This window comes from Dasypus novemcinctus, chromosome 2, assembly GCF_030445035.2.
Source record: "Dasypus novemcinctus isolate mDasNov1 chromosome 2, mDasNov1.1.hap2, whole genome shotgun sequence".
NCBI lineage: Eukaryota > Metazoa > Chordata > Mammalia > Cingulata > Dasypodidae > Dasypus > Dasypus novemcinctus.
Genome location: NC_080674.1, coordinates 34,270,772 through 34,288,569, shown reverse-complemented (window position 1 = coordinate 34,288,569; position 17,798 = coordinate 34,270,772). Strand labels below are relative to the sequence as shown.

General features: G+C 38.3%; 1 protein-coding gene across 2 annotated transcripts in view; it reads right to left on the bottom strand.

The window, feature by feature from the left end:
* Window positions 1-828: 828 nt before the first annotated feature.
* CDH6 (cadherin 6) overlaps window positions 829-17,798 on the bottom strand; it is a 132,647-nt gene continuing 115,677 nt past the window's right edge. For both annotated transcript variants that reach the window (XM_023582645.2, XM_071207619.1), the window contains 5 exons: window positions 16,577-16,713; window positions 13,590-13,711; window positions 12,402-12,519; window positions 12,021-12,272; window positions 829-6,800 (listed from right to left, as the gene is read on the bottom strand). In XM_023582645.2, the coding sequence (XP_023438413.2) occupies window positions 6,310-6,800; window positions 12,021-12,272; window positions 12,402-12,519; window positions 13,590-13,711; window positions 16,577-16,713 (1,120 nt within the window). In that variant the 3' untranslated portion in view covers window positions 829-6,309. The remainder of the gene's footprint in view (window positions 6,801-12,020; window positions 12,273-12,401; window positions 12,520-13,589; window positions 13,712-16,576; window positions 16,714-17,798) is intronic.

Below are 17,798 nucleotides of genomic sequence, written 5' to 3'. Positions count from 1 at the left end.
AAGTTCCCAAACATATTTTCCTTCCCATGAATGCTGGTAACACTTTCATCTGTACCTTTCTTAAGATATCTCTGTGCCACCTTTTGGAATGTATTATAGTTCTGAGATTGTGGCCATCTCTCCTAGTCTAGGAGCTTTTGGGGAGAAGGGAAAATACAAAAATCTAGCTTGAATATCCCACAGCACACAGTGGAGTGCCTAATATATATTGAACAAATGAGTGAACAAACGAAAATCTCATTTGCAGAGCTATGAATTCTCCCAGTTTAAAAAAATTATGAAACAGCCTCTGTAGAAATAAGAGGCAGCTTAAAAAAGAACAATCATGTAAAATATTATAGCTCTGAATATGCTAAGAACACTTTATTTACTCATGGAATCAGAACGCTAGAAGGATTTTATTCTTAATTCCCTTTGGTTTGGCTCTTGTTTTTTCTTTCTTAAATCAGAGATCCAAAGACAATGGTTTTTACGGGAGTGAAATAATGGATGGAGATTTGGGATGGGCAAAAATATAGTACTGTCTTTTTTACCCAAAGCAATTACCATGAGGATAAACAGCTTTCTTCTTAATACAGCGATTCTTTAAATAACAATATAATTCTTGATGTCCCAGCAGTAAGAAGCCTGTAGGGCAGTGCCAATGTTATACTGCTGGGTGGGAGAAGCTGTTGTTTAGAAGCTAATCATTGTATAACAAGTTGCTTTAGTTAGCTATCTGAGAGGTTAAAACAGTAGATCCAGAAAGACAGTATATCAGCACGTACATTTTTTTGGTCTCTGTAATTGCAAGCAATAGTTTGAGAGAATTGAAAAAAAAAAAACAAGTTAGAAAAAAAACAGTTTATTAAGTAATAGCATATAAATAAGTTGTTACAAAAATTGATTTGCAAAAGGCATATTTACTCTTTGTGAGAAATCACTCTTTAAATTGCATTCTTCTCAAATTTATAAGTCTAAGAAAACAAAACAAAAGAAAAGAAACCGGTTCAAGGAGTGCGTATTTGCTACAACAAAAGGCCCTGCTGACACTGAGCTAAAAGGTAATTGTTTCAACCCCATCCTTTAGTACAGAAAACTTTCTGATGTAAACTATGAAGTTAAGAATATCTCCCTAACTAGCTATGTTGATGAATGCTGAGCAGTGCTTTTTTCCATCAGGTGTTCTTGTTATTAAAGACATCATGAGAAAAACGACATGAATCGAGCACTCCAGCCAGTGAATTTTCAAAGGTGAGAGCAGTTTCAATTTATACTTGGGAGTACTTTTAATTAAAAGCAATCAGAAACAAAACTTTTATTTTCTGGGTTTAAAACCACAAACCACATTAGGAGAATGCCAAATTGCCTTAGCTTGTTACTACTGCAGATGCACATAGCATTTTTTATAAGGCCTATTCTTATGCAGTTTACTTTCAAAGCAATGAAAAGAATCACAAACAAAATAGTACAGTTTGCTACACAACATCCCCCCTGAATGCCTAGTAATTCTATACATCTGATTCTTTAATAAGCACTAAACTAATAGATCATAGGAAACTAAAAGCTTATGGAAGGTGCCTCCAGACATATTTACATAAATAGTGTAGACTCACAAGGAAGGCCAAGATCTCATTAGAGTGGAATGCTTTTTCCACAACGCTGGGTCCATGCCTCATTTGTCAAATTAACCCCATTTGAGGAGAAATTTGAGTTTGTGGTCCATGGGTTTTTAAAAAAATGGAATTAAGCAACTTGTAAAAGCTCTTTTGAAATTAATCTAATAACCCAGTGGCTCTTTGGCTAAGTGCCTCAGTCCTGTCTGAAATACAGTGGGTAATGGCCTTTGTTTCCATTGACCTCCTTTCGGCACTTTCATCTGCCGGCTGGCTCGGTGGGCTAACGTCCCTGCCCCCCCAAATTAAAAAATGAAAATGCCTCATAAATAAGGTATTACAAAATGGGGAGTAGATTAAAGATTGTCTCAGCAATGCTTAAATTAAATTGACGGTGCAGAGACCATAAACTTCCGGCTTTAAAAATGAGCTATTTCTTTATTAACTTTGAGCAAGTGTGTGAGTCAATGTATTTCTTTTCTAAGAGGGTATTGCTCTCCACATTAAATATGGTTGGGGTCTGGTATTTTTAGTAGAGAATTATCCCTTTAGAAAATTATTCCATAAAGATGCCAAAGGGAGATGAAAAATGCCACAACCATAATAGTCACTGAATTTTTTAAGGAGACAAGACTGGAATTCTATATTCACTGGGAAAGAAAGCTGCTTGTCAGAACTTAGGAAATAGTTCATCTTCCTGAGACCAATTTACCAAGTGTTAAATCTTTCTACTCTTATAATCTGATAAAGAAGGCCAAGTTGTAGTGTTAAACACAATGGGTTGCTTGGATTTTGAATTCCCTGCCACAATGTCACAACTCAAAAAAGATGTCATCCAGATAAAGACTTAAAAAAAGAAAATTACACGAAAATGATCCTTTTCAGAGCATACCTTTCATGACTTTTTAAAGAGTTCTTCCAAAGTAATCCCACCACTTCAAACTTACTGACTAGGGTAAAAGAATAGAGTACCCGATTTAAACGATTCTGTCTTCTCCTTTCAACTTTTTATGGGCCTCAAATATACAGAATCCAGGAGTGCCCAACTCAAGTTTATATATCATTAATCTCATTGAAATCCTTATTTCAAGGGAAACTTCAGCAAATCAGGACATCTAAATTTTATGTACTTACATATTATGTAAATAATGGAAACATTCTAAAGTTAACTTGGATCTGTAAAATTTGGATGCTTCTAAAATACAGATTCATTTTTTAAAAAACTTTTTGTATAACTTTTTGGGAGCTGAGTATGAAAACTAAACCACAACTTTTTTATATTGAGTTAAAATTGAATTGCTGGATTTTGTTCTACCTGAAAATGGAGTCATTTTGGATCTGAACTTCCCTTTATGCACCCATATAGTGAAACTAGGAAATTTCTGGAAATTAACATATATTTGCCATGCCCAGATTCCCTTTCTTATGACTCTGTAGAACTATCTTCGCTTCTTTCTCCTTTGATTTATTTACTTATTTCCATGCCTTTCAACAGAAAATGGTCATGAAGTGAAGGCGCTTTCAACTTATGGTCATTGATGGCTGAATGTTTTAAAATTTTCAGCTTATTCTTGGGGACATCTTTATGATTGAAGAAAATTTTCCCTTTTGAATAGAGGGCAACAAAAACTGTCAGACAGGCCTCCAAATCCTTGAAACAACACACAAAAGCAATCTGCTTTTATTTAAATAAATTTTCATTTTTCTGCTCTAAGACCTATGGTAAATGTTACTTCTTTCTACTCTCCTATCTTTCTCATCACCAACATCTGAAATCAGGAGAGAGACAATGTGAAAATTGATCTGAGAACAAGTTTTTTCTCCAGCAACCTTTCAGTAATTGTGAAAAGTGATCTAAGAACTAGTTTTTTCTCCAGCAGTCTTTTCAGTAATCTTGGTCTGAGTTCTAGCATTTAAAAAAGAAAAAAAGAAAAAAAGTCTTCACATGGAATGGTATTTGAGCTGCTATCTTGGAGGGAGATATCACAGGAGAATGAAACTGTGACTCTTATTGTTTTGAAGACATCCAAGAGTCTTTTTTTTTCTTTGTTCTGTCTTTTTCTTTTAAGACTCTTAATCATTGGAAAATATCAATAAAATTTGATACTTTGCAGGACCTTAGTGTTAAATATTCACCCTGAGTCTCAAAAATTATCCATTTTTTAAGAAAATAATTTTATCATCAGCTTTTGTGATAAAATATTAAATAGTTGTTTCAATAGTTAGTCATTGTTACATGTTCTTAGTACAATGTGAAGTTTTTAGGGTGGAATAAAATACGGTTCTAATCACAGCTCAAATAGTCTTTTCTAGTACGACTTGCTTTCATTTATGAGGAGAAAGTAAACTTACCCTTAAACTTGGGAAGTGGCTATTGTCAACTGTCAAAAATTCCAATTAACACCAAAAGTTCAAAAGGAAGGCTTTTGAGGAGCCACCCCCCCCCCTTTTTTAAACAGGGCTATCTTTCTTGGTTTGCTTTGCTACCATTACATGACATTCAAGGATAAAGAGTTCTTATTTTATAGTTAACCATGTGATTATGATGCTGTTCTATTTCTATAAATAACAAATTCTTATTACTTAACTCTATTATCTTTTTTCAACACTTACCTGTGACTATGACGCATATCGATTCATTATAGCGAAGCCCTCATCTATCATTTTGTTTTCATTCCTGTGTGTGTGTGCATGTGTGTGTAACTAGATAAACAAAGTCCTACAAGAAAGAGATAGCCCAAGCATGAAAACCTTGATTACATGGTGATCTATTACAAAATAGAAAGCCATTCAGGAAACTCAAAGAATAATATGGGCAAACACAATTACTGCACTTCTTTTGTTTTAAAGATCCTCTCTTTACTTCCTAGATAATATGCCTATTTTAAAAGTTAACAATGATGTGTTTCCAAATAGAAAATATGTTCTGATGTGACACTATCCCCAAATGGAAATGATGCTGTGGTTATCTGTAGAAAATTAACATTAATTGAAAATAAATCCTTAAGACTATCAAATGAAGCCAGTATATTCTTAAGTACATATTGCATATACACAGGCTGTTTTTTAAGTTTTCAAAAAACAAAAGGATGTTTTCATTACAGTACTTTGGAAATTCTGATCACTGAGCAATGTAAGATTCTAATGATAAAAATCATTAGAATAGCTGGATGAAATAAATGATTTGAACCTGCCAAACGGATTAGTTCAGTTCTGTTAGGTGCTCTGAATAATAACTGACTGTGATGCTAATTGCATAATTAAAGAGATAATACATTGAACATATTTTTACATTACTTTTCTGTAGTTGTTTGAGACCATGACTTTATCATTAATTCAATGACAAAAAAGATGGCAGGGTTGCCATGGAAACAAAGTTAAAAACAATGAAAAATATTAATGTTTTTGAAAATCAGCTATCATTTTAATTATGATCTGAACCACTTTTGTTGAAGATATCCAGGTTTTCCTTTGTAAGCATCTTCCAAACATGTAATATGTAGGTTTTCACTGTGATCCCAATGTTGTCCACATACATCTATCATTGTTACATAAATATATAGATGTTACCAGACATGAAGGATGGGGTATCAAGTTCAAATGAGGCTGGCTTTTACCTCTCCATCAAACTCCAAGAGCAGGATTTGAGCTTTATTTAATCTAACTTTACTCATTCATCCTAATTGTGTACAAAGTATCTGAAGAATATGAATTATTGTACTTCAAATTGCTACTTTCAAGGATATAAGAATAATACTGACCAAAAACCACAGGGAAGGAGGTAAAATTTGTCTTAGAAAAGTTCATTCAGGAACTTTTTAAACAATTAGACTTATTTGTAATTAGCCTACTGATGGTTGAAATAACTTCAAGTGATCCATGATACATTTGGTGACCAAAACTTTAAAATACGCTAAATATTTCCCTGGTTAGCATTATCAGCCATTTCCTCTCTCCGCTTATATGCTGCAAGGGAAGCCTTTTACATGTCTTATATAATAAATTGTGAACTAGTAGCAAGGAATGAAGTCTTACTAAATTGTTGTTTTTGTTTTTGAATGTTACCATTTAATTTGCTTCTATTCCTTAAGAGGAAGGAGAATCCACTAGTGGATTCAAGGTTTTGACTAGTAATTGGTGCCAGAAAAATTACTGAAGAACAAAGCAGAATGGGCAGATGTCAATAGGAATTCGTTGTGACAGAAATACACACCCATATATAGTTTCACGATCTCTTTGAGAGCTGATATACCAGGAGCAACATCACGGTTGCTCCTCCCTCATTCCTTTTACTGAAATTACATTTTAACCATGAAAGCACAATAATTCCTTACCCCTGTTAGCTTGTGAAATGTACAGTTTCGGCAGTCTTCTGGCCTGACTCGGTGAAGCTAGTAAAGAGGCCAGGCCAGTGGAAACGAGCACGGTCCACACTTGCCCTTAGAGACCAGGTGAAAATGCTGCCCCCTGCCCTCTCCTGTAGCACGGCGCCTGTTGGACTGACTGGTAAACTGGATGCACTAGAAAATAAAAATGTGCCCCTTGGAAGCTCATAAAAGTGTACTAGAAAAAAGTCTCTAACGTTTGATCCACACAGACTGCAGCCATTGACTTTTGGGAGGGGCAGAACAGGGAACCCTTCGCAGAGGAGCGGATAAATAGAAAGAAATCGCCTCGTCACAGGGCCCAGTGGCACATGGAGAAAGGCAGCGGATCAGGAGTCTTTGTCGCTGTCCACCCCTCCGTACAGATCCGCCAGCTTTTTGAACCGAGGGCCCCAGTCACTAAGGTAGTCGTAGTCCTGGTCGCCCTCCGTGGTCGCCGACTCGAGCGAGCTCAGGGAGTCGGCGACCGAGCCGGCGCCCTCGTAGGCGTAGGTGGCCAAGGAGTCGTAGGGCGGCGCCGTGGGGTCCGCGTCGTTCTCCTTCAGCCTTTGGTTAATGAAATCCCTGACGTCGGTGTTGTCGCGAGCCGTGGGAGTCCGCCGGGGCAGGAAGAGGGCTTCGGGCACGATGTCCCTCCGTAATTTGTTGTCCTCTATGGCTTCAGGGTTTCTCAGGGTGCCGATGTCGAAGGCCTGCGTGTCCTCCTCCCCGCCACCCTCGTCGTTGTAACTGACGATGTTGTCTCGGATGTCCTCTTTGGAAATGATCAAAGGTTCTTTCTTCCGCTGCCGCCTTAGAGCTGCAAACAGCACCACCGTCACTGCAAGCAGAGACAAAACCGAGAGGGAAGGGACAGTTAATTTACCTCCCAATTAATGTCAGGAAGAAACGCTGCGCTCCAGCGTGGAGTTTTAAAAGTTCCCTAGAAAACTGCAGACTTGAATTTTATTTCTTTCAGGATGTGCCTGCCTCCCTCCACGATCAAACCAGAACCCCCCACACGGAGTAAATATTTGAAAGAAGGTTACAATTTAAGTAGAGGATAAAACGCCATCAGATTTTGTCAGTAGTTGCTTTCTGCTTTGAAATGGCAAACTAGTTTCAAGGTAAGGAAAACACTTTTTTTTTAAAAAAAAGCTCAACCACAGTGAAAGTACTGCAATAGAGTGCAAATTATGCCGAACACCTAAAATGCTCTGAAACTGGGTATAAGGACGAGGCTGGCACCTTTGGGGACGTGTTGAAAGGTTTGCATAACTCCACATCTAAAATAACTTTTGCACCATGCCTTCTTCTTTTTTTTCTTTCTTTTTCTCTGAGAAAAGCAGAATATTAGCTTCAATTCCAAAGCAGACATTTGAATGTTGGCATACCTTTCTATAAAGAAAGGAGTATTATTACAGATGATACCTGGAGAGGTCCAGATACAATTAAGAAGGCCACTTGGGACCTCAAGATCAGCTAATTTGAAGGGGGCAGGTTATTATACACATGCGAAATTATTTCTCTTTGAGCAGAACAGAATAAACATATTGAAGTGAGACTTTTATGTTTCAGAGGTTCACCCTCTATAAGTTCGTTACCCAGAATGTTCATTCTTTTGTTTTTTTACTTCTCACGTATATAAGGGGCAAAGAAAGAATTGTATTTAAATGGCTTTTCTTGTTTCCTTATACTTAGGCAGGACACAGCTGGCTTCCTGTAGGAAAACATATTTATGAATGGACCTACGGGTGGAGGAATAAAAAAAGCGACATCTCAGAGAGAAAGCAGCTGTCCAGGCAACAGAGGGCAGTGCTTAAGAGGGTTTTTACAATTATATCTGTTTATTCTCTCACCTGTAACATGGATCAATTTTCAATGAAAATTGAATTATTACAGTAAGAATTAAAATAATAATGGCTTTTCAGTGTGTTTGTGTATCTACCTATGGAATAATGAATATATGCATACCCATGAGTCTGTATTTTAAAATTTCAGACATTAATGGTATTAGTAATGATAACTTATTTTATCTGTTGAGAAATTTCTATGTGCCACACACTGTGCTAAGCACTTTACATAGCAATCTCATTTATTTATGATAATAACTCTTCAAAGTAGACACCATTATTATCATCCCCTCTTATATAAAAGAAGAGTGAGCTTTAGAAATGTCACATGGACAAGCAATTCAAGCCCAGGTCCCTCAGACTAAAAAGCTCAAACTCTTAATTGCCCTGTTTCGATGCAAGTTTACATTATAGAATATTTCTAAAGGAAATGCAGTTTTGCCATTCTCAAGGGTGTGGTTGTATAATTTTGCACACTCTTTTGCTGCCAGAGAGGCTCCTGATGCCTCAGTTGTCATGTGCATTTGGGATGTTCACTCACTCAATAAATAATTTTGAGTGCCTACTCTGTGCTGGGTGCCGATCTAGGCACTTGAGATTTATTAACACCAACAATGAAAAAAGGACCCCTTTCCTAATAGAGTCAGGAGAAATGGGCACAGAAAATAAGTGGGTGTAATAAAAAGGTAATTCTCAGAAGTTGATAAACAGGAAAAAGTAGAGCCGAGGAAGGAAGGTGGGAAGGGCTTCTGTTTTGGGAGGTAGGCTGCATCACCGAGGAAGTGACATTTGAGCAAACACAAGAAGAGTTATCCAAGGAGCTATCTGGCAGAGAGCATGCAGGGCAGAGCACTAGGGGAAAGACGCTGGGGTGGGTGTGTGCCTGGAGGCATAACCAGGGGCTCTGTGGCTGGACCAGAGGAAGGGAGAGGCAATTCCTCAGGGCCTTGGCAGCCTCTGTAAGCCTTTCACCTCTACCCAGGCCACCGGGGTGGGGCATTGCAAAGTTTTGGGCAGAAGGATGCCCATGGTCTACCCTTCTGGCTGGTTTCCAGTGCAACCAGTGACATGGATTTGCAAATCCCATGGTTGTAACCAAGGGCGACCTTTTGGATTAGCCAATAGAACCAAGTCAACTGTCCCTCAAAGGATTAAACCCTGATGCACACGGGTCAATTCAGGAATTTAAGGCATTTGTCCCTTCCTAATTCTTCCTCTGCTTAAAGCACCTCTATCTATTATTTTAGTCTGCACATCTGAAGTGATTTCTTGAGAGCACAATTGTCTGGAAAAGAGGGGACACAGTAATTTGAAGACATGTATTTACGTCTTGATTCTTCCACAGCTAAAACTGCCTGTATCTTTTTTTGTTTAGCCTCAGGAACATCGGAACAGAATTTCTTGAGAATACTATTGTCTGGAAGGGAGATCATTCTCAAAGTTAACTTTCATAAACTGAAACATGCTTTCTAAGCTCATGGAGGAAAACCATTCTGAGAAAGTAATCTGCTGAGGAGGTGCTCTTACCTGTAATGGAGCCCCGCCTTCTCCTGACCCTTGGTTAGCAGGGGGGGTTGTTTTCTGTTTTTCAGTTTTGTTTTTTGGGGGAGGGTGGGGAGGGAGAGAAAGAACTTGGGCAGAGTGGTGCTCAAATGTCTTCATCAATACTGAAGATCAGAAGACCTAGGTAATTTAAATGATTGGACCTTCTAAGTTGTTTTCTTATCTGTATAAGAGAAATAATGATATAGGGCCCAGTGTTTTCAGGAATGACTTAATAAATATGGAAATTTTTAAAACTCTAAAGCACCTATTGGGGATTGAATCATGCCCCCCCACTGAGGCATGCTCAGCTCCCAAACCCTGGTCCTGTGGGTGTGAACCCTTCTGCAAAGAAGACCTTTGAAGATGTTATCAGTTAAGGTGTGCCTTAGCTGAATGAGAGTGGGCCTTAAGCCAAGTTGGACATGGAAAGAGAGAAGCTATGGTGGGCAGCCAGAAGCTGGGAGTCAACGAGATTTGGAAGAGAAAGGAGAAGCTGCCACCATGTGTATCGCCATGTGACGGAAAAGCCAAGGATCCCAAGGATTGCCGGCCAGCCAGAAGATACCGACCCTTGGAGGAACCAAAGCTTCTAATCACTGAAACTATTAACCAACTAAACCCCCATGTTAAGCTAACCTATTGTATGATATTTGTTTTAGCAGCTAGGAAACTAAAACAGCAGCACAGAGACAAGAACTGTAGTAGTTGTTTTAGTGTTGTTTTATTTTATAAAATACCAGGTGTATGACCCACTTTCCTAACTCCAGATTTTCTTCTGTATCAGTGTGGCTTTCCTTTTTTCAAAAACTCTCAGGTTTGCCACAACTTTCTCTGATTGTCTCTTTTGAATCTGGGTTCTCTTTCAGCCTGGAAATTGCCCCACTTTCCACAAGCTCACAAAAGAAGTAAGGCATGGTGTAGATGCACCAAGCTTCCGTGGGAGAGATGATGTGGGCTTAGAATTTAGTTCTACCATATATTAGACGTGTGACTTGGCTATAGGGTTTAACATTCTGGAGCCTCAGTTCTCCCATTTAAGAAGCAGATAAATATACACCAGATGATTTTGGCCAGGGAGAAAAACATTTATAAAGCACCTTGCACAGTGTGTAGCCCATAGCATGAACCTCATAAAGGTTAAATCTCCTTTTTTTATTAGGTGCAGATTTCCCAAAAGACTAGACAGAATGTGGGAGGCAGCAAGGCAAATTGGAAGTGCTATGGAGTCACTGGAGGATGGAAATACAAAGGGCAGAAGCAGTGAGATGGTTGGAAGGAAGAAAAGGAGGACGAGGAATGGGTAGATGATGAGGGAAGTGAAGAATCGCCTCTCAGAGGTCACTCAGCTCTCCTTCCCGTGGAATGCAGTGAGAGCCCATGGAATACTACCTGAGAATAGCCCTGCCAATCCACGGCTTCTAAAATAGCCTTGCTGAGAAAAGAGAATGTTCATGGCCTTTTCTTCAGACATTTTTTTTTTTCAACAGACTCACACCATTAGAAACACTGCTTTGTCTTTGCACACTGTCAGTTTTTATTTATCCTCATAGCTTAAAATATTTTTCCCAAACCTTAGTTGACAAAGAGAATCACAGTTCTGCCGTTGAGTTTCGAGGCTTTTGTTATAATTAGCCGAGCTGATCTGCAAGCTCTTGAGCAGGCATCCCTCGGCATTCTGTTCTTGGAGAGATGTTGGCTCGCCTTCACTCTCCGCAAAGTCACTATGTCGTTACCCCCTCCCCCCACCGTCCCTTAACTCCGGCTCCTTACTTTTTCTTTTCTTTTTTTTTCATTTTACTTCATTATGTGGGTGAGTTTTTCAAATCTTGCTTTTATTTTTGGAAGGGTTACAATAGTTAACATTTGATTCCTTAGTTCACGAAGAGTCACAGAAGGGCCATTTCAGCAATTTAAGCTCGACTTGTATGCTTAATAAGTTAGTTGGGAATAAAAATTTCACTCCAATCATCATTAGACCTTGATTTCTTCTATTACTACATTTATTTCTGTGCGTTCCAGATTTATTTCTTTTGTCACAGAAGTTAGATATTATTGAAAGCCTGAGAAATAACAGACAGGTACATTATATATGTGGAAACCAGAGGTCAATGTCAATAAGATGGCCATTTAAATGGGTAGATCACAGTAAATTTGCTGAGTCAAAGAAAATGACTTAGCACTTATTTTCTGGTATGTAAGAGAGAGAGAAAAAGTCATCACAGTCCTCCTTCCACGTTTTCACTGATCTTTACACTTCACCATCGTAGAAAGCATCTTCGTCACGCACTCCATGCTAGATGACATTCACTCTTTAACATTTAACAATGTTCTGCCCGGTTAAGTATTAAAAACAATGAAATGAAAAGGGCATATATATCACCCTCACATCCCCTTGAGAATCATTCCCGGTCCTATCAACAAAAGACAGCGATTTCCCCAGGTGGGCAAAGACATGGGCAAATCTCACATTTGTTCAATCTCCAAAGTCATTCAAGCAAAAACTAGTTCATGGTCGGACAACACAGAATCTCAGCGTGTATCTTCTCTACTCACCTAGATCAGGCTGTATGCCTTACTGGGGGAGGTGAATAAATCTACAGTGTCACAGTAACAGTGGGAGCCCCTCACCATGGGGAGATAGGAGGCAGGGAGAGCCAGTTTACCTAGTAGGATCACGATGCACAGAAGGATGGCGATCAGAGCCCCCGTGCTCAGTCCCGTGGGGTGGGTGAGGGCCTCCGCGTGGCAGGACTGCATGTTCCCGTGGCGGTCACATGCACAGACCCGGACAGTCACTGTCCCAGTGCTGCTCTGGACTGGGTAGTCGTTGTCGGAGATGACCACTGGCAGGAGATAGGTGCTCATCTCATGTCTGTTATAGCCATTTTTCCGTGTTAAGATTCCTGCGGTGTTGTCTGGAACCAGAAAACAAAGTGGTAAATGGGTGTGGACACTGCAACATGGCTCAATTTGATGGGAATAGAGAGAAGAGAGAAACAGATATAGAGATGTATAGATAGAGAAGGTAACTTGGGCTCATTTACCTTTGTTGTCTTGAATGGTGAAGTTGGAGCTACTGGCTGCTTCCGGGGCCAAAGAGAATGAGAACTGGTGCCCGCTGTAAGGGTCATCCTTGTCAATGGCACGCAGGGTCTGAATCAACTGAAACAGAAACCATAAACCTGCTGTAAAATTTTGCAAACTCACAAGTGTTCTTAAGGCATTGCAGTAAATTGCTTGAATAAATCGTTTTTATTTTAATTAAAAAATGATAGCCTCTAAAGAATTTCAATGAATCCACTGTATTTGAACAACTGGTGGGTTAGAAAACCTTAGAGCAGGGGCTAACTCTTTGTTGTGGGGGGCAGTCCCACGTGCTGTAGGATGCTTAGCAGTGCCCCTGGTCTCTACCCACTAGATAACAGTAGCTCCCTTCTAGTTGTAACAATTGAAAATGTCTCCAGATATCGCCAGATATCCCCCAGGGGAAAAAATTGCCCCTGGATGGGAAGCACTACCCTATGGATGCAAATCTGTAAAGCATCAACATAACATAACAACAGTGCAATTTAAAATGGAAGCATGCTTTGCACAGCCTGTTTAGAATTGTAGTCTTGGCATATACACCAGCCATCAACTTTCAAAAATGTTGAAAGAAACAGATTATATAAAGTGAAGTAACTTTAGCATCCCACTTTAACATGTACCTTAGCAAGGCACTTCCATTTTGACAAATTGTAACATGATTTTTATACCACTGGCAGTAAAGTCCTAGTTCCAGTGAGGACAAATGTGTAAAACAGTAAAATCATTTGTGGATTTGTATTATTCATATAGATAGGCAATGAAATAAGTGAAAATATGAATTATAGGCAATTGTAAAATATGTTCCAGTTATTACTTGCAAGAACGCATGGAAATTAAAACTATCTTTTCACCAATAGCGATTTTCCCAATAAAGCTGTGACAAATCTCTTTCAGTGAAAACTTAAGACTGATTTGCAGTCAGTGTCAGTCTTTTAGACAATGAACTCCTGAGTTCTTAAAAACTGTTTGTTCTCTTATGCAAGTTAAACATTCATCCTGGTTCTTGTTTATAGTATTAATTTCCTTAGCTTTCACTTCATAGATAATTCAACACTAGCCTCAGCTCTGGGTATCAACTTAATTATTGGAAGATCTATATTTATCTGACTTATTTAAATTTGCATATACTTTCTTAAGAAACTCACCTGATCTGCCTTTGCTTTTTCACAAACAAAGGTTTCATAGAATTCAGCAAATTCTGGGGCATTGTCATTGACATCTAGAATTTTAATGTATAGAGGTACTCGGCTGCTTTGCTTTGGATTACCTGCAAAATGCCCAAGAGAGAGGACTAAGCATTCATATGTTAATCAATCCCTTTTAGACAGCACACACCCTTTCAATTTCATTCATGTACAAATTTCCCAAAGCCCTCTACCACAGGACACAAAGCACCTAGGTGGTCACGAAAAAGGAGAATATACTTGTTTGGTATTATGGGAGTTAAGATACACCTGAGAGCAATACCCGGGAAAGACTATTCTGGTGTTGATTCAGTACAACTGTTGTATCATAATGAATCTTAGGGTAACACGAAATTAAAAAAAAAAAAAAAGCTATCCAGGAAAGACATTTTAGAGGCAGATTTTAAAGGAAGCCAAGGAAGTAGACAGACAGAAAAACATGGAGGAAAAGAAGGTGGTGTGTGGGTGTGTGCGATAGGTCTTAGTTTTTTAGTTCGTGCCCTGAACAAGAGCTAGACATTGTGTGAAGCACTTTGCCATTTTATCTGATTTAATCCTTACAAATTTCTGAGGTAGATATAATTATTGCCCCCATTTTTTAGATGAGGAAATGGAGGCAAAGAGAAATTAAGTGATTTGCCCAAGTTCACAAGAAGCTCGTAAAGTGTGGAGGCTGAATTCAAACTTGAATCTGTCTGACTCCAGAGCCCAGGCTGTTGATACATAACAAGGACAGAGCAGAATCGATGTTTGAAGACCTGAGATGCTCAGAGTCTCCTATGGCAATCTCTGGGGTAGTGTGTTAAACAGATTCTTGATCTAAGAACCAGGGGCTGGAGTCTCTTACCCCAGTCCTGTTCATTCATTTGTTCACTGCATAAATAGTGGGCATCTAGTGTCTAATATGTACCAGCCCACTACTGAGGGTGCTGGGACACACAGGCACTGTATTCCTGTATTTGGAGCTTTATTCTTTTTTTTTTAAGGAGGTACGGGGGATTGAAACTGGGACCTGGTACATGTGAAGCGTGCGCTCAACCACTGAGCTACACCCGTGGAGCTTTATTCTAATGGACATAGACAAACTGTAAAGTTCAAAGTCCCTACAGTGAGTGCAAGCTGGCTCTATAGAAGCTCTTGGCTTTTTCAAAAATCGAAGACAATTAAGAAGTATAGACAATAATATTCTTAAGGTCCCTTGCATCTAAAATTTTACTCATACTGTTCCTCCAAAGCTAGAGCTACTGAAGATGAACTTTTAAAAGTATCATTAATATTTCTAATGTGTTCATAGAAACATTAAATCTTAAAAACAGAAATTTTAAGGCAAAAGCTTAAAATACTGACAGAATGACTACTGCAGTAAAAATAAATTGGAATGAGCTCCTCCACACACAAAAATCTCAAATAAATTTCATCATGCTATAAAAAATGGCCCTTTTCAGTGGGAAATAATTTTGTAATTTTAAAGCCTTAAGTGCACTATGTCATTGGTATCCACATCAGCCCCTTGGCATAAATTCTGAAGAGCAAATTCCTAACGAAGAAATTTACAATGAGGTGTCCTTATCACTATCAAAAATCAATGCTTTGCTTTGCCCGTATTGATTATTTATTATTCCATCCAATATCTTTTGACCAGTTCAAATCTCATCAGTTATGCTGGCAAGGAATACAACTTAAATATACTGTCTACCTATATTTCACATTAGATAGCCAAACTGAGGTAAAAATATTGAGGACTTTTAAAATTAAAAATATACTCTCAAAATGAGCTATAACCCAGAAACCTGCTTTTAACCTTTAAATATTATTTAAAGATCATATTTCTTTTATGTTTACATTTTGTGTTCACATTACACAATTTGCATTGTGTATAATAATTTTAATTTATGGGCTTTGGGAATGATTTTGCTTTGCTTTACATTTCATGGGAGATGCCATAGTAATTCACACTAAACATTTTTTTTTTGATAACTTGGTGGTTTGTATTGCTTACTTTCATTTACCATGAAAAAGTAGAAATTTGTACCTTTCAAAGTAAAAATTCTATAGAATCTGGAGGATGAATATCCAAAAGATTTCTAAACAATGCCTACATTTAAAAATATACTTGATTCCCTCCAACATATACATAATTTCTAACATAATTGTGAATCCATTTTTTTTTTAATTTTTTTATTTTTTATTGACTTTGTAATAATATTACATTAAAAATATATATGTGAGGTCCCATTCAACCCCACCCCCCCACCCCCCCTCTCCCCCCCCCCCAACAACACTCGTTCCCATCATCATGACACATCCACTGGACTCGGTAAGTACATCTCTGGGCACCTCTGCACCTCATATACATTGGTTCACATCATGGCCCATACTCTCCTCTATTCCATCAAGTGGGCCCTGTGAGGATTTACAACGTCCGGTGATTACCTCTGAAGCACCATCCAGGGCAGCTCCACGTCCCGAAGACGCCTCCACCTCTCATCTCTTCCTGCCTTTCCCCACACCCTTTGTCCATTATGTCCACTTTTCCCAATCCAATGCCACCTCTTCTATGTGGACATTGGATTGGTTGTGTCCATTGCACCTCTACGTCAAGAGGAGGGTCAGGTGAATCCATTTTTTTAACTGCTTCTATAATGTTCTGATTTATAGAGTTTTTGGGATCAAATCTGACAATTACCTATTTAACCTCATTTGAGAGATGCAGTCCCATTTTATAACATCCAAACTGCAGAACTTGCACAGTTTCCTCTCCATTTATGTATGGAGTCAACACATGTCTAGAAGAAATATTACTGCAAATCATTTCAGGGCTCTTTCCCTCAGTATACAGTGGGCTCATCAATGCATGGCAGTGAGTTTCAGCTATGCTCTAAAAGTCCTTACTGAGACACTTGTTCCATCAATCAGGGGCAGCAGCAGAATTATTTGGTTGGACTTACTGATCTCTGTTGCTATCACTGTAATGTTGTGCCACAGTAATGTTTCTCGGTCAAGAAGTTTCGATGTGAAAATTGAACCATTTCCAGAATCGATGTTGAATATTCTGTCCATGTCTGTGTGTCGGTCGACAGAATACCTGAAAAGGCAGAGCAGAATTTAGAAAAACTTTTTTTGTATTTGCTATTCTCATATCCTAAAACTATTACAGAATACCTTTTACATGAATATTTTCTACCTGTAGTGCATATTTGCATAACTATAACTGAACATTGAGCAAATTATTCTGAGAAATTAGTTCTTTACAGTTAGGTCTTAATGGTGAACTCCTCAGACAAGTTAAATGATTTTGAGAATCACTACAAAAGTTTCTTTTTATATGTAATTTGAATCTATTTATATAGTAACTGTTACATTTTAACTAAAGTTTTTAGAACCCCAGGAACTTTAATGTGTAGGATATTGCCATTTTTCTCTTTTCCATTTTATTTTAAAAGTAATTATGCTAAAAGAATTTAAAGATGGCTAGTGTAGTTGAGGTTATTGTGGCTGGAGAGAGAGGTAGGAGATGAGATTTGGGGAGACATCCAAAGTCCAGAGTGTCGAAGGATGGATTGACTGTGGAGATATTGTTTATTCTTGGTGCAATGTAAATCTAATGAAGGGCTTTAAGCAGGGGAGTGTCCAAATCTAGATAATATTTACCAAACATCAATGTAGTTGCATGGAGGAGAATGATTGGACAATGCTATCATCAAGTGATAAAAGAGGAGTGATAACAGGATTTGTACCCAAGATTGGGGAAAGTCTTAAATTCCATTTTTGATATGTTGAGGCTGAGGGGTCTGTGTTAAGTCCAGGAGGAAGTCTGAGGCTCCAGCCTGAAGCTCATTCTAAAGATGTGGGCTGCCAATCTAGATTTCCTACTCAACTGCCTAGGAAGGGAGAAAAATACCAAAGACAGAATCATTTAAAGCCCTAAAGAAAGAAAACTCAGAAAACTCAGTTGATATGTTAAGCAAAACATTTGCCAATGTTAGTTGGATTCTCAAAATTTACATCACGGTAGGAAGTTTAAAAGTGTAGGTTGACTTAAAATAAAATTTAATTTAATGACCTAACTAGTCATTATTTTGAATGCTCCAAGAAAAAGAAATCCTTATAACTAATTTGCAAAAATGTACCATATCCAAGATTCTATTTCAACTACTTATTTTGATTTAA